This window comes from Drosophila tropicalis, unplaced genomic scaffold, assembly GCF_018151085.1.
Source record: "Drosophila tropicalis isolate 14030-0801.00 unplaced genomic scaffold, ASM1815108v1 contig_1095, whole genome shotgun sequence".
NCBI lineage: Eukaryota > Metazoa > Arthropoda > Insecta > Diptera > Drosophilidae > Drosophila > Drosophila tropicalis.
The window spans coordinates 75,910-99,320 of NW_027172461.1; the positions used below are offsets into that span (position 1 = coordinate 75,910).

A 23,411-nucleotide genomic window follows, 5' to 3' on the forward strand; every position below is an offset into this window, starting at 1 on the left:
GATGTAAATCTTTAATGTCTTTTCGAATATATATGTTTGTTTGTATTTATTTTTTTGTAGTTTCTGACAGTCATAAAGAATCAGTTTACCATAATTTATGCATCACGAATATGCCCCACACCTTTACCTCCAACCAATATTCCTTGTCCATTGACTGAGAGTGAATTATGACTTAGGGTGAGGTCTCTGATTGGAACTTTAGGATTGAGCTAGAAATGGGCTTGCCACATATTTGATTTTCGAAATGCATAATTTATACGTTTTTGGCATGTAGCTGAAATGATTATAATTAGATTACGATGACAATTCAATTAAACGAAACGAAATCATAAAAAACATAAAAACATTTATAAGTTTATTAAAATATACGAAATGCAGAAAAATTAGAACCTCTCACTAATTAATAACATGCTAAAATACTGTATGCAATATAGTCGATGTTAGCAACTAATTAACAAAGGTTTTTATATTGTTATTCTTCATTAGTATTAGCAGCAGAATATTCAATTAGTTTAATGAAAATTAGTAAATTTATTTTTTATTTCCATTTTTCAATTGACATGTAAACTACACAGCATTCTCTAATTGTTATCCACAATATAAAGAAATCACCATCAGTAACTAATTAATTTGGCTAAAAAATTAAAGCTAATTCAAAAACAATCAAAAGCATTTAAAACAATCAAAAGCAGTTAAGAAACAGTTTTCATTTAACAATTAAAACGAGTTCCAAAGTAAACTATCTTTAATTTAAAATTTCAGAAGTATTCTTGGTTCTAAGTTAGCCATTTTTCTTATCAGCAGTGTAAGGAATGTGCGTAGATGTGACCCTGAAAACTTGAATTCCTAACTGCCCCGATTTCAAAGTTAACAGCATCTATTGACATACAAGATTCTCAGTTACATTCTGGCATACTTGTCTGAAGAATAAAGTATCACGTCGTCATTTCGATCTTTTCGGACGAAGTTGTTAACATTTACCTCGATTTCCTTTGCACAACAACCGCAAAAACATTGAAAAGCCGCTGACAATAAGGTCTCCTCATGATGGCAAAAATTAAAATTAAAAATTTCAAGTCGTCGTCTGGTTAGGCGTTCAGGTATTTCTAGCACATGACCAATTTCGAGGCCTTGTGGCCAACTCTGATAAAAACAAGCTTAAAAAGTTCAAAGGAAGAGTTTTGACAATTCGAAAATAGTTTTTCAATTATGTTGGTTACACAGCCTTAAAAAGAACGTTTATTGAATTTTATTTTGTTTGGTTTAATATATTTATTTTGATACAAAATAAAGGAAGTAAGTCCTTGCACCGAATTTGTTATACCTATAATCAGATGATACAACTATTTATTTGTATTTAAGTTCATCTTGGTTTAGATTGAAGTTTATGAGCCAAGACACTAATTCAGGAGGACTCATTATAAATCGTATTTTAATTTACAATGTCCTAAATATGATTATACACGGTCTGATATAAATAAGTACATAAAAAAATGAATTATCGAATATATGAATAATTCTATGGTTATAGTTTCATTGTCTAATAAAAGTTGTGTTATTAGGTTGGGTTTCGGTGTTCTTAAAGCTATCGCTTAGCTAACCCGACAATTTATTTCAGTCGCTCATCTTACAAACTTTTCTCCTTCCAGTCCTTGATTTTGTGATGCGCATTTATCGTTCGCTTATTTAGTCGTTCGCTCTCGATGCTCTTGCATTGTCATTACATAATCAAAGGCAAATTAACGCGGCATCGCCTGACATGGTTTAGTTTCACTTCCTTTTTTGTTCTGTGATGTATTTTTTTTCACTGTTTTTGTTGTGGTTGTAGAGCAAAACCCGCACATAGCTCCTGCTGGTGCTTCACTCATTTTGTTTCCCCATGGCCCTCTCCCTGCTGCCGAATTGCAACTGTTGACAAATCTCTTTTTAAGAGCGCGCTTAAAACGTCGTTTGAGCGTCTTTTTTTTGTCCTGTTGTTGTGTATGCTCCACAAATGGGAAATCGTGGGGAGGTCGTCATCGTTGTCGTCGTCGACGAGCTAAACCAATCAATATTTAACACATTTAACCCTTTTTGCGCTAAGGCGGCTTTGATGCCAACATCGCCTACTCCTCCTACTCTCTTTCATCTAACGCACATAGACTGAGGTAGAGAATGCGTGTGAGGGAGGAAGAAACGGGTGAGGTAGAGGGTCGCTGCTGATCGTTTTGCGTAAAATTAGCATAAAATTTGAATTTTACAGCCAAGTGAAGCGTATGCAGCGCGTGATTGACAGCAGTCAAATTCAATTGAAGTACAGAAATACAAAAAAACCCACCGAGAAAAAGATGGGGGCAGAGCAAGAGAGTTTCACTCACAGAAAAAGCGAGGGCAAAAATGAAATAAAATAAAATTTAATTCAAATAAAACCAATTTTGCAGCAGGCGGCTAACCTTTTGGCCCTCTTCTCCGTCCCTGCCAATCTGTCTAGGTTTTTGCGACCTTGTGGTGAAAACTTTTCGCAGGGTGCAAAGTTTTTCCCTTCAAAAATTTTGAATGTGCGTTGCTTGTGTGTGTTTCTCTTTTTTTATGCTCAGGCAAAAAGGATGCGCGTTGGCAACGTGTCGCTGGCTGACAGTTTGGCTAAAATGATGTCAGCTATAGAGATGGGAGTAGGGGATGCGGAACCTTTCCACTCAGGTCTCGGAGTTTTGATTTGGCGCGTGGCATGGCGCGAAATTGGCTAGATGAGGGTTAGACTGAAAGCGGTTTGGAGGCGCAAATCAATGATGCTTGCTTTTGAAGATTTTTCGTGCCAGGAAAATTCGATTTTGGCATGGCAATTGCGATAAAAATATATATACAATATTTGTTTTCTTGTTTTGCTTTTCTACTTCGAATAAACTTGCAGAATGAATTATTCTGCTTGGAACAATCATTTATAAGGTATTTTTAGTTTATGCTTAAAAATTATCATTTTGCAGAACATTTTATCTCTTATAAAAGCGATCGACATAAACTATTGTCAATAGCTTAGAATTTTCAATTATTGTATTAATTATTTCCTTTTTATAAAATATCTTTGGACTTGGTGATCAGATCGACTAGCATGTAGGATGTACTATAATTTAATTGGATTTTAGCTTTCGATGGGTAAATGCACATCCTTGGACTGAATCTAAACAATCTTGTGAGCTTTGTAGAGCATCTAATCTTCGGTGCGTTAATTTAACTTGTTGGGATATTGCGCAGGCCAAAATTTATTTATTTGTTCACCATGAACTAGAAAGTACGTTTTTTTTTTTCATCAATATTCATATTTATATTAAATTCTTTTAAGTCGCATTCGCTTTTGTTCTTTGATTATTCAATTTATTAAATTCTTTCGAAGCAACAGGCTGTCATCATAACAATGAACATGAAAACGAAAATGAAGATAAAAAATAATCATATAATATAAGTTGAACGAATTGCAGAGAAGTCCCAACTACAAATAATTTGCTTTGGCTTTTATTTGAAACGAGTTGAGTTGAGTGTTCCATCGACTGAAGCTGCAGGGACAGCAGAGAAGCTGTATGATGACAGGGCGTACGGGTAACAGAGCCCACCGCAGCAGTTGACGTTTATAGTCGACATGACGCAGTGAGCCATTTTATTTTTTATTTGTCTTGTTAGTCTTTTCTTCGTAACTGATATGCACAACACTGCGTATGAACAATCATATTCAACTGCTGTTTGTGCCCGAGTATGAGGGCTAAAGGTGCGTGTATGTATGTACATATGTGCAGGGGGTCGCATTTGTTTTAACAACAATTTCATTTACCACTTTAAATTAAAGTACTCAGGCTCTGACACATAAATCCTATTGTAAATGGGGAAATAAAACAGCAGCAGCATTAATTTTATATTCATTTGAATAATATGCAATTACCGTAGCATTGTACCCAAGCCTTCAACAAATAACATAAAGCATTCATAAATAAATATTTATTTATAATGTTATAAACGTCGCCTCAAAATAAGGCGAGTTTAAACTAAAAATAATCTATTGAAATAGAAATTATTTTATATTATTGAATTAATGACAAAAAGGACTAACGCGGCAATGTTTCCTGTATACGTAGAAAGAGGACAAGAAGTATAAGAAAAAACTGATGTTACCAACCCCATCGATCCGTCCTTCTATGAAAATTCACATGTATTAGGCATTATATAATACTTTTAAATTACATGTAAACTAAATACCTTAAAACTTATATATCTTGACCTTTTTTTTGCATGATTTTCAGTTTACTGATGTCTTTCTGAACATAAAGTTTTGTTTTTTAGTTTGGAATACTATAAAAATGCTGATAATTTGTTTAACTTTAAAACACTTTATTGCTTATCATTTTTTGGGTATATACTTTCAATCTTAATTATCAAAACCAACAAAGCTTACCGACCAGAATTACATTTTACAATTTGATCAATTTTCCACCTTATCACAGTTCTTAAAGTATTAATTGTATAGCTTTCCGATCTTAAAAAATCGTTTGAACCACATTATTATTATTTTAAATATAATATAATTTTCTCATATTATTGATAATATTTATTTAAGCGATGTTAAATTAAAGCATTTCAACTAAATTGTTAAGCTAATAAAGTCTTGTTTTCTTTTTTTTTTTAATGGGCGGGTAGTCGGCAGGGTAGCTGTTTGCCCGGTGGTTGGCAGACAGCCACCAAAATAAGCCATAATTCATTTTAGCCTTTGGCCATAGCTCGCATACTCGCATTAGCGCATGTTTTTCCGCACATTTTTGCACACTTTCAATTTTTACATTTGTGCAAAAATTACAAAAAAAAAAAAAAAACAAAATGAAAATAAAGAAATGCCAAAACAAAAGTGAAAAATACAATAACCAACCAACGTGTTTTGCCTTTTATGCATTTGTAAACCCTTTCATTTCGGTATATGGTGTGATAGGAAGTGCTAGAGTGTGTGTGTGTGTGTGAGTAGGTGGGCGGGGGAGACATTATAAAAATGCTTAAAGCAGAAAATTGGATTCTTCTTTTTTTCTGTTGAGAACAACACCAACAACAATAAGAGCAATAACAGTAAAGCTGAGGCAACAAAAAATAATAAGCGTTAAACATCACCGAAAACAGGGAAAGAAACATTTTTTTAGATATGCTGACAAAGGTATAATACAATAAATACGAAATGTTGCCGTTCCCCCACCAACAGAACATTGAACACAAAACATTCAGACAGAAATTTTCAAAATTGCCGCTGTTAGTGTGAAATGTTCATGTAGCATACTTTTTGGGGGTGTTACTTTTCTCTTTCTTGGCACATTTTCGCACTGGCAGCTATTGTTATTTATTTAACATTAGTTTTTATTTCATGGGCCTTAACAATGGCCAACAATTGAAAAATGTAACTAGTCGACAAGTTAATAGTAAAAAAAATATTTATTTTTCAAAGGAAAAAATATTTTCAGTTTAGTTACACAGTTTGAAGTTACACGTGTCAAAAAAGAAACTTCTCTACAAACAATCTATATTTCAGCAATTTTGATTGTAAAACTAATTAAATGATCTCAGACAGAAATCTCGTTATTTGTATAAACTTTTTTGTAGCTTTCAATTTCTAAATAAGCTTTGAAAATCCCTCAAACCTTGAAAATCCCTGTAACCTTATAACCAAGTTTTATCTACAAGGATTACTGACATTACTCATAATATGATGACATTATGTGTGTACTTAATAGAGAGCTGCTCGGCTTCACTCAATACATATAAAGAAATGAATGGACTCGAATTGAATTGAATTGAGTGAGTGCTTGCTAACACTGGAGTGAATGTGTGTGAGTGTGAATGTATATTGCTTCTCATAACTCACAGCATCCAACGAAAAAAGTTCGAATGAATGAAGTATAAAACCGAATGAAAAATTTGGCTAACACAATTCGAATTCGAATTCATTCGAGTTATAGCTTACAAATTTTATACAGTCATTCCGTTTGTGTCGCTGAAAAGATTTTGACCCATTGGCTTGGTGGAATTTGCATGCAAATTTTTTTCTCTGCTTTATAAGACAAGTTGCAAAATATTGTGTATTCCAGCGAGCAGCGCAGCTTCGGAGCGAACATTTTCCAACGCTAGAAATTTGATTTCAGAAAAGCGTTGTCTTATTTCTAGTAACTCAGAAAATATAAATAAAATTATATTCTTGCATTTCAATATAAAATAGAAATAATAAAATAAAATATATGCAAAAAAAAATAACAGTTTACATTTCATTGGTTTTTGTCTCTTTCTCTCTTTCTTTTCTATTATACAAATAAATGAAATGAAAAACTACTTGGCAACTCGAATCCATTCGAAACCAACTCACTTTTTTTTACCTGTCACAATTCATTCAATTCTCTTTTGTGTTTTAGCTTTGTGTGTATGAGTCCTGTGCTAGAGCACTCACTCACTCATAATACATTAAGTCCGATCGTATAAGAGCCAATGAGAGAGACCGGTCGAACATGGCCGATCGAACCCCACGCAACCGCTGGCGATTTCGTACAAGCGGGAAGATGCGTGGGAGGCATAACGAAAAACCAATATACATGCACAGGCGATGGGCAACCAAGTCCAACATGGCTCGATCGAACCGAATCGAACCACATGCAACCGTTTGGCGATTTCGTACAAGCGGGAAGATGCGTGGGAAGCATAATAATATGAGTGGCTGTATAAGAGTAAATGAAGCCGGGCTTGAGGGCACAATTGCATGTAAAAAGAGGCATTGGCCTCATTAGATAAATTAAGAGCATGGAGAGGCAAATAAATGCATGCATTAGCATACATATAGGTCACACGTACACTATGCGTGAGTGACGGCAAGGGAGAATACCGGTGGCCAATGGGCCGCGCTATGCATACGTCACGCTCATGAGAGCGAAAGCAGTAAATTGCAAGCACCAAAAGAATTTCGTGAACGAGAGAAAACAAAAGTGAGGGCCAAGCAAGCCCGAAAGACGGGTGCGGGGGACGCTTGGTACCGAAATGAAACCAAGTGAGGGCTATGCTTATGAAACGGGGAGTAGGGGGGAGAGTAAAGAAATTGTAAAACGAAAATGGTTTGTGGATTTGTGAGGGGAATATGCAAGCCGAAGGGGGAGGGATGAGCCATGGGGAAGCCCTCTATCTAATAGATACGAGATGCGTATGAAAGTGTTTTGCGTGGGGAATTAAATATTGTTATATATTAAAGTAATCAAGCTAATTATGTTTAAACGTTAATTTAGTTAATACAATTAGCATATATGTATGTAGATAATAATATTGAGTAAATGTGGGTGAATTTGGGTATGACGAGTGGATCAAAGGGAGCGACGGGCGACGGCAGCGTTGGCAGAGAAAGCAGAGAGGTCAACGGGATACGGAGGGCGGCCAATAGAAAGGCGACGCCAATGTGTGAAAGTGATGCAAGTCAAGACGTACAAACAAGAAAGACAAGGACAAGGCGTAAATGGGCGCTCAGCCACAAAGAAAGTGGTCATATGCGCCAAGGATTTACGGGACTTTCACCACGCATAGCAACAAGTGGATGCGTGGGTGAAAGCAGAGGGTCGATGGAAATGTACCAGCTGTATAGCGGTACTACACCAAGATATTCCTGAGGCCGGGGGATCTGCCTATATAAAGGCAATGCCCATCAAGCAAATCATCAAGTCAACAAGTCGTGATCAAGTAACAAGTAATTAAGGCCTTACGAGTAACCTTAAGAAACTTATCAAGGAAACACAAGGAACAACAGCAAAACTAAGAACTATACAGGCCTTACGAGTAACCTGTACAGCTTCATTCAATAATAACAAGTCCTTAAACAAGGATAACAAACACCGTACCCAAGCTAAAGTAAATTTGAGAGAAGCCAAGCAATCTCCAGGAGCGTCCAAAGTCAGTGGTAGGCACGAGGATATATCCTACTGCCGAAATTCCAGGATCTATATATCCTGATGAGTACCAATTTCTGAGGAACATCCTGCGTCGTGATAACAGCCTTAAAGCGAAAGCAATCTCAACAAATTTAGCGAAAAGGGTGCAGAGGTGTATCGCAAATCAAGCACACAGTACAGATCGAGGCAGTAGCCAGCAACGGCTACAGAAGCAAGAGGAAGACAGGAAAGGACGACGAGGGATTCGAAGTGACTCACCAACGCTGTCCAAGCCCAGAACTACCATCGAGAAACCGTCATATCCAACCAACTCCATTAACGATTTGAATAAACATACAATTAAACATTAGCAACTGAAATCGAACGTGTTTTAATTTCACCGGGGCACAAAATAAATTTGTTGTGCCGAACCTAGCCCAAGAGATATTGTAAATATCCCGAAGGACGAAAAAGGATCGTTACAACTGGCGCCCAACGTGCTATACTGGTGAAATTTTAACAAAACAAAAGTTTGAAAATTGTAAAGAAAACATTCAAAATGGGGAAAGGATGGATTTACCACATGAAGAAGGAGGATCTGTTACAGACAGGCCAAAGGATTGGGATCGAGATGACCGGCACAGTGGAGGAAATGAGGAAACAGCTAGGCGAGTGGGTAGAAAGGAACGAAACGGACCCAGACTGGAAGGAGGAAATAAATAGATTGGAGACAAAGTACTCGAAAAATCTAAAAATGAAAACAATAGCAAGCACATCAAAAACATGCGAAAATGGCGTAGACAAGGAGGCCGATGAATTCCAGAAAATAAACATCGCCACACTAGCAATTCCTCCATATTACCACCAAGATGGGGAAGCGAAGGAGCCCTAGATAGCGCAGAAACAAAGAGGGATATAAGGAGACAAACGATAGACCCCAAGAAAACGGTACCACATGCAACAAACAGGACCACCGAATACGCCAAGGTGGCAAAACAAGTGAGGGAATGGACATTCAGATTCGACGGCAATTCCAGACCGCTAGAGTTCATAGAACAGATCGAGTGGTCAGCAGACATGTATGGCATCGAGCTGGACATGATCCCAAGAGCAATGCCAGAACTACTGAAAGACAAAGCACTCAAGTGGTACGTCGCAAACAACAAGCAGTGGCGATCGTGGAAGGAGTTCGTTGAGGGCTTCAAGAAATACTTCCTGCCAAGAGGATTCTTCAACAAATTGGCGGATCAAGTGAAAAATCGCAAACAAAACAGAAACGAGTATTTTAAGGACTATATGATCGACATGCAAACAATGATGAGACCCCTCAAAATACCAGAGTACGAACAATTGGAGGTTATATTAGAAAATATAAGAGTCAGAAACCTAGATGAGCTGATGCAGTTGGCGGATGAACATGAGATGCTTGAACAAGAACGAGCAGATTTCCATCGCCCAAACAATGCTCAAAGAACACACAACAACCAATCAAGCCACAGAGGAGAAAATAATTACGGGCCAGCAGTCACACAGTGCCGAAGATGCCAAGACAACAGCATGGAGAACAATTCAAGACCAAGCCAAGAAAATAAAAACATCCAAGATGGAAAAGTTCTGAACCCAAACCAGGCATGCCGCAGATGCGGAGGAGCCGGACACTGGGCAAGGGAGTGCAACAATCAGAGACTCATTTTCTGTTGGCAGTGTGGAAGGATTGGGAAAAGAACAAAAGAATGTTGTTGGAGTTCGGGAAACGAAAGGCGGTTCCAGCCTATCAGGGGCGAGCAGGGACCCAGCCAACAAGCTCCTCACCACTAATAGGACAACTAATAGAAGAAGAGGATCAATTGTCGGCAATCATCGAAGTAGCAGGAGTCCAGATGAAAGCGACAATTGACTCCGGAGCCACGAGTAGTTTCATCAGCAAGCAAATGTTAGAAACAGTGAGGAATAAAGGAAAATGGGAGAACACACACAAACAGGTATACATGGCAGACGGAAAGGTGCGAGACATTGAAGAGCAATGGACAGGATACGTGAGATTTGGGGTCAAGGAAATCCACATGCCATTCCTGGTCATGCCAGAAGGAATGGATGCGCTGATACTAGGTTGGAATTTCCTCCGGATGATGAACACAGAGATATCGTGTGGAGGCCACAAAGTGCTAATACCGACAGTCAAGCGAATACAGGGCAGGCTGGTAGAAAGAATATCCATCATGGTCACTCAGAATAGTGATCAACAAGAAATACAAAGTTTCCTAAATCAGGAGTTGAAGGAATTAGGGAAAGTGAAGGGACTGTCAAAGGTGGGGATACATCGCATAACGATGAAGGATGATATCCCAATAAAGCAAAGGTATTACCCGAAGAATCCAAAAATACAGGGAGAAATCAACACAAAGGTCGATGAACTGTTGACAATGGGATGCATCGAACCATCACAAAGCCCTTATAGCTCACCCATAGTGATGGTGAGAAAGAAACAGACGGGAAAATGGAGATTATGCGTAGATTTTAGACAGATTATCGCAAAATCTATAAAAGATGCATACCCAATGCCACGCATCGACTACATTTTAAACCAACTACGTGAAGCGAAATTTATAAGCAGGCTAGACCTGAAGGACGGCTATTGGCAAATTCCATTGGAAGAAAACAGCAGGCCAATGACAGCATTCACAGTCCCAGGGAAAGGTTTATTCCAATGGAAAGTGATGCCTTTCGGGTTACACTCTGCATCAGCAACGTTCCAACGGGCACTGGACCAAGTCATCGGCCCAGAAATTATACCAAACGCGTTCGCCTATCAAGACGACATAGTGGTGGTAAGCAAAACAATCTCAGAACACATGGTCCACCTGCAAGAAGTGTTCAGGAGATTGAAAGAAGCAAACCTAAGAATAAATGCCAATTCTTCAGAAAATAGCTAAAGTTTCTAGGACACTTGGTAACAGAAAACGGTATTGCAACGGACCCAGACAAGGTGGCAGCAATAGCCCAATTGAAGCCGCCCACGTGCACACAAGAATTACGGCAATACCTAGGGGTGGCCTCGTGGTACAGACGATTTGTACCAAATTTTGCTATGATAACACATCCGTTAAACGCACTGCTCAAGAAAAAAACCAAATGGCATTGGAGCGAGGAGCATCAAGCAGCATTCGAATCGGTAAAAGAAAAACTCACGAGTGACCCAGTATTGGCATGCCCAGATTTCACAAAAACGTTCGTACTCCAGACAGATGCAAGCAACATAGGATTAGGGGCCATACTAGTACAAAACACCGAGGAGGGGGAAAGAGTGGTTTCATATCTGTCGAGAGAATTGAATCAAGCAGAGAAGAACTATTCGGCAACAGAAAAGGAATGCCTAGCAATAGTGTGGGCAGTACGCAAGCTGAGACCATATCTCGAGGGATACCGATTTAAGGTGGTGACAGACCACATGGCGTTGAAGTGGTTGAATAGCATAGAAAGTCCCACGGGCCGCATAGCTCGATGGGCACTGGAATTACAACAATACGATTTCGAAATAGCATATCGAAAGGGCAAACTAAACATTGTCGCCGATGCACTATCGAGGCAACCGATGGAAGGGTGCAAAAGAATAGTAGACAATGGCGCCCGATTACGACAAGCAAACAAAGAATGTGAGTGGATTCAAGAAGTAATAAATAAAATACAACAACAACCACAGAAGTATCCAGATTACATAGTAGAAAACAGCCAGGTGTACAGAAATATTCCGCATAGAGCAGGTCAAGAAGAAGTAATATCATGGAAATTGTGTGTGCCCAAGACGCTACGAAACCAAGTGATGGAAGAAAACCACACTTCCATAACGGCAGGGCATAAAGGAAGCAGGCGAACAATTTGCAGAACTGCGTCAAGATATTATTGGCCAGAAATGCAACGAGATATCAGGAAATTCGTAGGAAAATGCACGACATGTCAGCAATACAAACCCAACCAGCAGCAAGCAGCAGGGAAAATGCTGACGCAAATACCTGATGAACCATGGGCCACTGTTTGTGCTGATTTCGTCGGACCATTACCACGGTCGAAACATGGAAACTCAATGTTACTGGTAATCATTGACCGATTCTCAAAATGGACAGAACTAATACCCATGCGAAAGGCAACTGCGGAGAATCTAATCAAGGCCTTTAGGGAAAGAATTTTGTCGGGATTTGGAGTTCCTAAAGTGGTAATAACTGACAATGGGGTCCAATTCACTAGCAGAACATTTAAGAAAATGCTAGAGGAATGGGGATGCCAACACCAATTGACGGCACCATACATACCACAAGAAAACCCAACCGAAAGGGCAAACAGAACGGTGAAAACAATGATTGCTCAGTTTACCGGTGAAAATCAACGGAATTGGGATGAGAACTGGCCGGAAATAACACTGGCTGTAAATACCAGTCAATCAGAGTCAACTGTATTTACGCCAGCATACGTGATACAAGGACGCGAACCTAGAATGCCAGGCGCGATATACGATAGTGTCACGACAGGCACAGGAAAGCAAAGCGTACCACCAGAGGCAAAGGCAAAACAAGTGCAAGAGCTTTTCGAGCTGATAAGACGTAATCTGGAGACGGCGGCACAGGATCAGGCACGTCACTACAACCTAAGAAGGAGAGAGTGGAGACCAACAATTGAAACAACAGTAAGGGCAAAAGAACACCATCTCTCGAATGTGGTCGAAGGATTTGCAGCAAAGTTGGCACCAAGATTTGGAGGCCCTTATGAAGTGACAGGTTTTTTGTCTCCAGTTATATGTAAATTACGGCACAAAGAAACAGGAAAAACCAGGCAAGCACATATCAGCCAGATGAAACAACAAATATGTGAACAGACAGATGTCAATAAACTAAATGAACAATGAGTATGGACGATTCTGATGACATGGCAGCGAGAAATCTGCACAGACCGGCCGGCTGGGCAAAAATCTCAAAGACATGGCACAGAGCCGAAAATCTCAAAGTGCATCGAAATTGTACAAAATCACATAAAACAAAAAAAAAAAATCACAAAGTGCGTAAATAAGAACAAGCAGAATAGCAAAGTCGCAAACCGTATACCGGAACAAGATAAATATATGCGGACATCATATACATACAGTCAGGCAAATATGCATGAACAAATAGAAAATAGCAAAACAAAAACAAGGATAAACAAAAAAAAAAAAAAAACCGATCACACAATCAAGGAGAGCCAATACCTACACATGCGCACGATATTACACATGTAATAGTATGAGTGCACAAAGAGAAAAACAAAAGGAAAGAGAGGGGAACACACATACACATGCGCATAAGAGTGAGCATGTAATCGTGCAGCATCGCGACATACACACACATGCGCGCGTTAATACAGTAGTATTAGTGGAGCATTGCAGGGGCATTAAAATACTCGGCATCGGTAGTTAGAATAGAGAATCCAAAGTTTTGAATAACGGTAAGAATCTAACAAATATCAAAGATGCGAGGTTTCCTGCATGCAGAAATCATAAGAGTCACTCAAAGTTTAACACTCAGCGAGTAAAGCCCACCAGAAAAAAAAAAAAACCCCCCAAAATAATGAATGCGTTCAACGTAGAGTTTGGCCAGGTGGAGGCGTAGTTCGACGAGGTGCGGCACCGCGGGCCAATATGGAACGCGGTGACTGGCACTGGTCCGATGAGGAGTCCGACGACGATGAGCCGGATATGATGGATCCGGTAATCGCCGCCTCATCGGACGAGGAGAACGATGAGGACGTAGAGGACAGTGGATACGGGTCAGAAGAGAGCGAAGCAGAGTCGGCGATAAATCAGGGCCACCAGGAGGAGGATGAAGACGACGAGATGTGGAGAGAGCTGGGCGAGGCGATAGCCATGATGGAGGACGAAGTGGCGGAGGAAGCAAGCAGCGGCCGAAGTAGCCCAGAGGAGTATGCGCCGTGGGAGCAGAATGAGATCTACGAGCCGCCGGCAAGATTGTGGGAGCCAGCGCGGCCACCAACGCCGTTTCGTATGGTGGACTCAAGGTCAGAGGCCAGCGAAACGGCGGAGGTGGCCGTGGCTGATGAAGGTGCGGCTGATGGAGTAGCCAGCCCACCTCCCACTCGAGCCAGAGGGGATAGATTGGGAGTCCGAACGGGCTATGCTGGAGAACCAGCAATGGATGAGTTGGTGGCGTCAGCAGATCCTGCAGCAGCAGGAGGCGGAGAGGGATCTGATCCTGCAGCAGCAGGAGGCGGAGAGGGATCTGCTGGCGTGGGAAAGGCACCAGCAAGACGAGCTAGCAAGGGCCAGGGAAAGGCTGGCGGACGCAGTAAAGCAGCAGCAGCAGCAACAGCAACAACAACAACAGCAGCAGCAACAGCAACAACAGCAGCAGCAGCAACAACAACAGCAGCAGCAACAGCAACAGCAACAACAGCAGCAGCAACAACAGCAACAGCAACAACATCAGCAGCAGCAGCAACGACAGCAACAGCAACAACAGCAGCAGCAACAGCAACAACAGCAGCAGCAACAGCAACAGCAACACGAACTAGAATATCAAGAGTGCCCATGGGTGTGTATGAAAAATACACATACAGAAAACAAACACAAGGTACAAGGGACAGGGGAGGGCAAATCCCTCCCGAAGAAGGGGGGAGTGTGAGGAACATTATATAGACAAGAATAATGTCCCACACAACAAACAAGCTACAACAAACAAGATACAACAAACAAACTACAAAGATACAACAAACAGCCAGATACAAACACAGCCAAGACACAAACTAAATACACGATATAAGACCAAGCACAGAATTGGTCGTATAAGAGTGAAATCGGCTGTGAATGAACAAATGAAGCAAGGCCGGCCGAACATGGCCGATCGAACCCCACGCAACCGTTTGGCAATTTCGTACAAGCGGGAAGATGCGTGGGAAGCATAATACATTAAGTTCGATATTATAGGAGCCAATGAGAGAGACCGGTCGAACATGGCCGATCGAACCCCACGCAACCGCTGGCGATTTCGTACAAGCGGGAAGATGCGTAGGAGGCATAACGAAAAACCAATATACATGCACAGGCGATGGGCAACCAAGTCCAACATGGCTCGATCGAACCGAATCGAACCACATGCAACCGTTTGGCGATTTCTTACAAGCGGGAAGATGCGTGGGAAGCATAACAAATATGAGTGGCTGTATAAGAGTAAATGAAGCCGGGCTTGAGGGCACAATTGCATGTAAAAAGGGGGCATTGGCCTCATTAGATAAATTAAGAGCATGGAGAGGCAAATAAATGCATGCATTAGCATACATATAGGTCACACGTACACTATGCGTGAGTGACGGCAAGGGAGAATACCGGTGGCCAATGGGCCGCGCTATGCATACGTCACGCTCATGAGAGCGAAAGCAGTAAATTGCAAGCACCAAAAGAATTTCGTGAGCGAGAGAAAACAAAAGTGAGGGCCAAGCAAGCCCGAAAGACGGGTGCGGGGGACGCTTGGTACCGAAATGAAACCAAGTGAGGGCTATGCTTATGAAACGGGGAGTAGGGGGAGAGTAAAGAAATTGTAAAACGAAAATGGTTTGTGGATTTGTGAGGGGAATATGCAAGCCGAAGGGGGAGGGATGAGCCATGGGGAAGCCCTCTATCTAATAGATACGAGATGCGTATGAAAGTGTTTTGCGTGGGGAATTAAATATTGTTATATATTAAAGTAATCAAGCTAATTATGTTTAAACGTTAATTTAGTTAATACAATTAGCATATATGTATGTAGATAATAATATTGAGTAAATGTGGGTGAATTTGGGTATGACGAGTGGATCAAAGGGAGCGACGGGCGACGGCAGCGTTGTCAGAGAAAGCAGAGAGAGTCAACGGGATACGGAGGGCGGCCAATAGAAAGGCGACGCCAATGCGAGAAAGTGATGCAAGTCAAGATGTACAAACAAGAAAGACAAGGACAAGGCGTAAATAGGCGCTCAGCCACAAAGAAAGTGGTCATATTGTAAGGGTGCGCTGTTTCAAACATTAAATTATATATGTAAATCTGCTAGCTAGACGAATATATTTAGCATACACTATTTCTAAGGCGAATTGACCTTGAGCTTTTTTTTGGAACCGAGCTTACACGATCCACTTCCATAGAAAAGCTCATGCAAGACAAGTGCCCAAAAATTGAGCTTGAATAGTGTGCGGGGAGTCTAGAATGGTCTGAGCTAGAGTGCAGTTGTGCGAATAAGAGGAGGGAGAACGCGAAAAATCCGCAAGTGCAAGCAATGCACGTGGTGTGACGTAACACACCGGTACCCTCGTGGACGTTACCTAACTCCACGCCTCTTTTCTTCGAGTTCCAATTTTAATTAAGGAACGAAAATAAAACGCCACTGCCAGCGCTGTCTTGCCTCAGTTAAATGCAAGCGCGTACTTATTGTGTTAGCCACCATAAGGTCTGAAGACTACCCCATCCATGGTTTCATGTCGGACTTCTGGGGACTACGACCAAATAAATGTCGACCCGGTCCATGAACTGACCATCGGAAAATTGTTGGAGAGCGATTTGGCCATAAGTGCGCACACCTATTGCTGTGTGGGGCGTAGCCAGCCAACCTAATTCCTAGGTGAACCCTCGTTGGAGTGAATGTTGCACCTGAGGACACGGGATAGCCCTCGCAACCAAGACTGGAGATTACTGCTGGGAAGACGTTGTTGCAGAGTCAAAAAAAACCCGCATTGATGACCCCAACCTCACCCCCAGCCGTAGTGGGCCCTCAAAAAGCCGTTTTTCTTTTTCTTTAAGTATCGTACAAACATGTGTTCAAATTTATAAGCATAAAATTTATAATGAAATTTCTATATAGTAGGTTCTAAAAGTCATAACATTGGTAACGAGAAGCATGTTATATATTTGGTACCCTTCTTAATAATTTTAACAGCCTCTAGTGCTCCACCCATCATCAGGCCTGCTGACTGGATTGGACTCTACAAACTGTAAGTACGGCATAGCCGCATAAAATCTATTGGCGAAATATAACCGCTTGCCGTGACCACAGAGTTAGTTGGTTTTTTTTACCTTTTCAAATTGAAATGAATGCTTAACGTAAAATTTAGTTAGATCAAATTTATACTTATAAATCAACCCACATTTTTGTACGATTCCTCACACCGAATTAATTAGGAATTATATATATATTTGAAATTATTGTTAATGCTTCTATTTTATAAGTGGTATACGAAATCCGATGTTATCTTCTTATCTTAATGGCATATGCCTTTTCTTTCCTTGAATTGAATATATGTATGAAATGATGAATCGCTGAGTTAGTTTATTTGGGCACCTGACGTAAGAGATTTAACAGCCGCAAGATGGGTAATACCGGGTTTTATTAGGTATTACAAGGTTGGGTGGGTAAAGAGAAGGCAATAACATCTAGGTCCTTCAAACAACTTCCATCACCTCTGCATAAAATCCCCATTTAGGTGTAGTCCTTTATTCCTTATCTCTGTCTTCGTTTTACTTATGTAGCGCATGTTTTGGGAGAGCACAAGAACCACCCCATTTTCCCTGAGCTCAGCCGAGCCACTTGTTAGAAAGACAGAGAGTGCACTCCGACACCCGCGTGTTCGTTACATAATAAATGGCGCCCAACGTGGGGCACGAAGAAGCAAGGATATTTTTTTTGCCCTACGTGTCCTTAATCCACTCCTTTACTTCCCACAACACCTTCTACCGTGCAATATGATGGTAAAATATATCACTTTGGAGAGGCCAGCGTATGAGTATCAGATTATAGCTGGACCAAGTGAAATTGTATACCCATTCAATAATGTTTTCTTAATTTTTAGCTTAGGAATATGTGTCTGGATATAGTTCGGATACCTACCAGGCCATACCATTTCCTAGATCTTAAATAAAGTTGTTGTAGTGAGATGAAATTGAGAACTGTTCTTGCTGGAATCGTTACTGGCAAGTCCCTCTTTCAACGAATTACACATTCAAATACAGCTTATGCAACTAAAGTGCAGAGTGGTGGGGGTATTAATGCTGTTGAACTCTTATTGAAGGAGAAGTCCCAAATTTGTAAGGAAATTATTTTGATATTTAAAAATTTGAATCCATAATTCGTGTGTACGAAATAGAATCGTCAAATTATCTTTAGTTGTTTTGTATCTTTCGTGATTACGAAAAATTGATACTTACCTTTAATATTCAAAGTTTTTTTTGTTTTAGTTTTAGTTTTTTTAGTATGGCCGTTAGACGAAGCCTAGAAAACTTGGCTTCTGCTATGCCAAGTGAAACAGCACTCGTGTGCGTAATTTGCAATGATACCAGTGGGCAGACAGAGATTGTAGAGACCCCATGTCGGCACACGTTTCATAAACATTGTCTCAAGATTTGGCTCGAGACCAATGAATCATGTCCAAATTGTAGGCAACCTTGTTCAAAAAGTCTACTAGGTAGCGAGGAGAGATTGACTACTCATGGTCAACCTCCACGAGCTTCTCTTGGAGCAGACAACTCTGCAGCCTTAGGAGCAATACCAAAAAGACCAAACACAAGAGCAAATACTCGTGCCAATCCAAATCAGAATCCCAGAACTGTGGGACTACCTCGACGTGAACAACCACGAAATTCAGTTGCAAACCAGCCACCAGTAGTGTCAGAAGAACGCATTCAACAACTTATTTCCAATTCATTAGAAACTTATCGAGTTAATATGGCATCAGTAATTACCGAGGAAATTCGTAACGCCATGAGAAATTTAAGCATCACGGGAGTTCGTGCGGAATCCACTGATGAACCTCAATTAGAGTGGGACTTTCCACCACCCTCAGTTGCTCCGCGAAGAAGTCTCGAAAATAGTATTAGAACTCGACCTTTCAATATTCGGAGTAATCCAAATGCAATTGACCAAGAGATAGTACCAGAACGACCCGATCGAGTATCTAGTATAATTTTTAACTGGCATATACGATTCACAGGGTCCTCCAAAGATATAACTGTAGAAGATTTCATTTATCGAGTAAATTGTTTAACAACCCAAAGTTTGAATGGAGACTTTAACTTGCTTTATAAATTCGCTAATCTGCTCTTCTCGGGACCAGCCCTAACATTTTTCTGGCGATGTCATCGAACCTCGAACGAAATGAACTGGTTCGATCTATGCATTCGTTTAAGAGATAGGTATAAAGACCAAAGATCAGACAGAGACATTTTGGATGCCCTTCGCAGACGCAAGCAGGCCGCCAACGAAAATTTTGATGAATTTCTCGATTCTATGCTGGCTATTACAGATGGTTTGCGAGAACCTTTAAACGATTCAGAATTCATAGCTGAAGTGCGAAACAATTTAAGACCCGACTTATTTCATGAAATTTTGCATGTAGAGACCCCAAACCTAGCCGCCTTGCGTAGGGAATGTCATAAGCATGAAGAATTTTTCCGCAGCTTTAGGTCAAGACAGCTAACGCGTCAAATAGGCAGTGAATAGGGATTCCGGAGGACAAGAATAACCCAATCTTCATTCGTTGAATTCAAAATATGAACTGATTTTATTAACAAAAGTATGGAGTTTATATAGGGAATCTTAGGCTCTAGGAGGTAGCAATTGTTCTTAAAATATCTTATTCTAATGACCCACGTTTTTCGGGGGTTGAAAATTGTTTATATTTCATGCTCAGCGTCGGTTACTTGATACTCCGCTGCTGTTACAATCTTAAGTGTTTTCCACAGAGTGTGGATGCATGTTTTTGTTTTTGGAATTAAGCAATAATTGTCATAGGATGTTTATTTTTTGTATTTCTTTGTTCAATCTGATTTGGTGAAGCCATTTCAGATGAACACGATGTTTATTCTTAAACATTCTGCAAAGGGCCGCCAAATGTGGGGTTTTGGAATTTATTTTATAGTATGCAGTTAGTTCTTGATTTAAGCGACCTTTAAATTGTTAGAAAACCATGCTTTGCCTCCGCTCGCCTCTCCTTAAACTCGTTCGGACTCCGCTCGTTTCTCCGATCTGCTCCTGCGGCCACCTGGCACTATCCTTTTATTGCTCTGCTGCTAACGTGCTGCCTTCTTGCAACTATTTCATTGCTCTTCTGCTATCCTTTGTTGCCAATTGCAACTGTTTCATTGCTCTGCTGCTGATCTTTGTTGCCTACTTGCAACTACATACAGAGTTTGCAACGATATTAGTGTACATACACACTCAATATATTTGTTATACTTTCGATATTACGGCTTCGAAAACGCCAAACACCAAAACACTCCGTTTGCCGAAATTACTACAGTTGCTCCACTAGCCAAACTGCCTTTAAGATCGGTTAAAAACTCCCCCGCCGCCGAAGATACTACAGTTGTGGATAGAATGCCAGGCGCGATATACGATAGTGTCACGACAGGCACAGGAAAGCAAAGCGTACCACCAGAGGCAAAGGCAAAACAAGTGCAAGAGCTTTTCGAGCTGATAAGACGTAATCTGGAGACGGCGGCACAGGATCAGGCACGTCACTACAACCTAAGAAGGAGAGAGTGGAGACCAACAATTGAAACAACAGTAAGGGCAAAAGAACACCATCTCTCGAATGTGGTCGAAGGATTTGCAGCAAAGTTGGCACCAAGATTTGGAGGCCCTTATGAAGTGACAGGTTTTTTTGTCTCCAGTTATATGTAAATTACGGCACAAAGAAACAGGAAAAACCAGGCAAGCACATATCAGCCAGATGAAACAACAAATATGTGAACAGACAGATGTCAATAAACTAAATGAACAATGAGTATGGACGATTCTGATGACATGGCAGCGAGAAATCTGCACAGACCGGCCGGCTGGGCAAAAATCTCAAAGACATGGCACAGAGCCGAAAATCTCAAAGTGCATCGAAATTGTACAAAATCACATAAAACAAAAAAAAAATCACAAAGTGCGTAAATAAGAACAAGCAGAATAGCAAAGTCGCAAACCGTATAACGGAACAAGATAAATATATGCGGACATCATATACATACAGTCAGGCAAATATGCATGAACAAATAGAAAATAGCAAAACAAAAACAAGGATAAAAAAAAAAAAAAAAAAAAACCGATCACACAATCAAGGAGAGCCAATACCTACACATGCGCACGATATTACACATGTAATAGTATGAGTGCACAAAGAGAAAAACAAAAGGAAAGAGAGGGGAACACACATACACATGCGCATAAGAGTGAGCATGTAATCGTGCAGCATCGCGACATACACACACATGCGCGCGTTAATACAGTAGTATTAGTGGAGCATTGCAGGGGCATTAAAATACTCGGCATCGGTAGTTAGAATAGAGAATCCAAAGTTTTGAATAACGGTAAGAATCTAACAAATATCAAAGATGCGAGGTTTCCTGCATGCAGAAATCATAAGAGTCACTCAAAGTTTAACACTCAGCGAGTAAAGCCCACCAGAAAAAAAAAAAAAACCCCCAAAATAATGAATGCGTTCAACGTAGAGTTTGGCCAGGATGAAGGCGTAGTTCGACGAGGTGCGGCACCGCGGGCCAATATGGAACGCGGTGACTGGCACTGGTCCGATGAGGAGTCCGACGACGATGAGCCGGATATGATGGATCCGGTAATCGCCGCCTCATCGGACGAGGAGAACGATGAGGACGTAGAGGACAGTGGATACGGGTCAGAAGAGAGCGAAGCAGAGTCGGCGATAAATCAGGGCCACCAGGAGGAGGATGAAGACGACGAGATGTGGAGAGAGCTGGGCGAGGCGATAGCCATGATGGAGGCCGAAGTAGCCCAGAGGAGTATGCGCCGTGGGAGCAGAATGAGATCTACGAGCCGCCGGCAAGTTGTGGGAGCCAGCGCGGCCACCAACGCCGTTTCGTATGGTGGACTCAAGGTCAGAGGCCAGCGAAACGGCGGAGGTGGCCGTGGCTGATGAAGGTGCGGCTGATGGAGTAGCCAGCCCACCTCCACACGAGCCAGAGGGGATAGATTGGGAGTCCGAACGGGCTATGCTGGAGAACCAGCAATGGATGAGTTGGTGGCGTCAGCAGATCCTGCAGCAGCAGGAGGCGGAGAGGGATCTGATCCTGCAGCAGCAGGAGGCGGAGAGGGATCTGCTGGGGTGGGAAAGGCACCAGCAAGACGAGCTAGCAAGGGCCAGGGAAAGGCTGGCGGACGCAGTAAAGCAGCAGCAGCAGCAACAGCAACAACAACAACAGCAGCAGCAACAGCAACAACAGCAGCAGCAGCAACAACAACAGCAGCAGCAACAGCAACAACAGCAGCAGCAACAACAGCAGCAGCAACAACAGCAACAGCAACAACATCAGCAGCAGCAGCAACGCAACAACAGCAGCAACAGCAACAACAGCAGCAGCAACAGCAACAGCAACACGAACTAGAATATCAAGAGTGCCCATGGGTGTGTATGAAAAATACACATACAGAAAACAAACACAAGGTACAAGGGACAGGGGAGGGCAAATCCCTCCCGAAGAAGGGGGAGTGTGAGGAACATTATATAGACAAGAATAATGTCCCACACAACAAACAAGCTACAACAAACAAGATACAACAAACAAACTACAAAGATACAACAAACAGCCAGATACAAACACAGCCAAGACACAAACTAAATACACGATATAAGACCAAGCACAGAATTGGTCGTATAAGAGTGAAATCGGCTGTGAATGAACAAATGAAGCAAGGCCGGCCGAACATGGCCGATCGAACCCCACGCAACCGTTTGGCAATTTCGTACAAGCGGGAAGATGCGTGGGAAGCATAATACATTAAGTTCGATATTATAGGAGCCAATGAGAGAGACCGGTCGAACATGGCCGATCGAACCCCACGCAACCGCTGGCGATTTCGTACAAGCGGGAAGATGCGTAGGAGGCATAACGAAAAACCAATATACATGCACAGGCGATGGGCAACCAAGTCCAACATGGCTCGATCGAACCGAATCGAACCACATGCAACCGTTTGGCGATTTCTTACAAGCGGGAAGATGCGTGGGAAGCATAACAAATATGAGTGGCTGTATAAGAGTAAATGAAGCCGGGCTTGAGGGCACAATTGCATGTAAAAAGGGGGCATTGGCCTCATTAGATAAATTAAGAGCATGGAGAGGCAAATAAATGCATGCATTAGCATACATATAGGTCACACGTACACTATGCGTGAGTGACGGCAAGGGAGAATACCGGTGGCCAATGGGCCGCGCTATGCATACGTCACGCTCATGAGAGCGAAAGCAGTAAATTGCAAGCACCAAAAGAATTTCGTGAGCGAGAGAAAACAAAAGTGAGGGCCAAGCAAGCCCGAAAGACGGGTGCGGGGGACGCTTGGTACCGAAATGAAACCAAGTGAGGGCTATGCTTATGAAACGGGGAGTAGGGGGGAGAGTAAAGAAATTGTAAAACGAAAATGGTTTGTGGATTTGTGAGGGGAATATGCAAGCCGAAGGGGGAGGGATGAGCCATGGGGAAGCCCTCTATCTAA

General features: G+C 41.5%; 2 protein-coding genes across 2 annotated transcripts; both read left to right on the plus strand.

Moving 5' to 3' along the window:
- Positions 1-13,560: 13,560 nt before the first annotated feature.
- Positions 13,561-16,900, plus strand: LOC137573252 (uncharacterized). Its single transcript, XM_068285131.1, has 2 exons — positions 13,561-14,224; positions 16,842-16,900. The coding sequence occupies exons 1-2, from the start codon at positions 13,561-13,563 to the stop codon at positions 16,898-16,900; spliced, it is 723 nt and encodes a 240-aa protein (XP_068141232.1).
- Positions 16,901-21,375: 4,475 nt separating this feature from the next.
- On the plus strand, positions 21,376-22,023 carry LOC137573261 (uncharacterized; the record flags this gene model as incomplete). The annotated part of the gene is made up of 2 exons (XM_068285144.1): positions 21,376-21,700; positions 21,801-22,023. Coding segments are annotated over exons 1-2 (548 nt in total), but the record flags the coding sequence as incomplete, so codon positions are not given.
- Between the last annotated feature and the right edge of the window lie 1,388 nt (positions 22,024-23,411).

Excerpts from the sequence above, each read along its gene's own strand:
- LOC137573252 (XM_068285131.1), top strand. The coding sequence starts at position 13,561 with ATGGAACGCGGTGACTGGCACTGGTCCGATGAGGAGTCCGACGACGAT. Across the intron at positions 14,225-16,841 it reads GGGAAAGGCTGGCGGACGCA|CCTCTAGTGCTCCACCCATC; the intron begins GTAAAGCAGCAG and ends TAATTTTAACAG.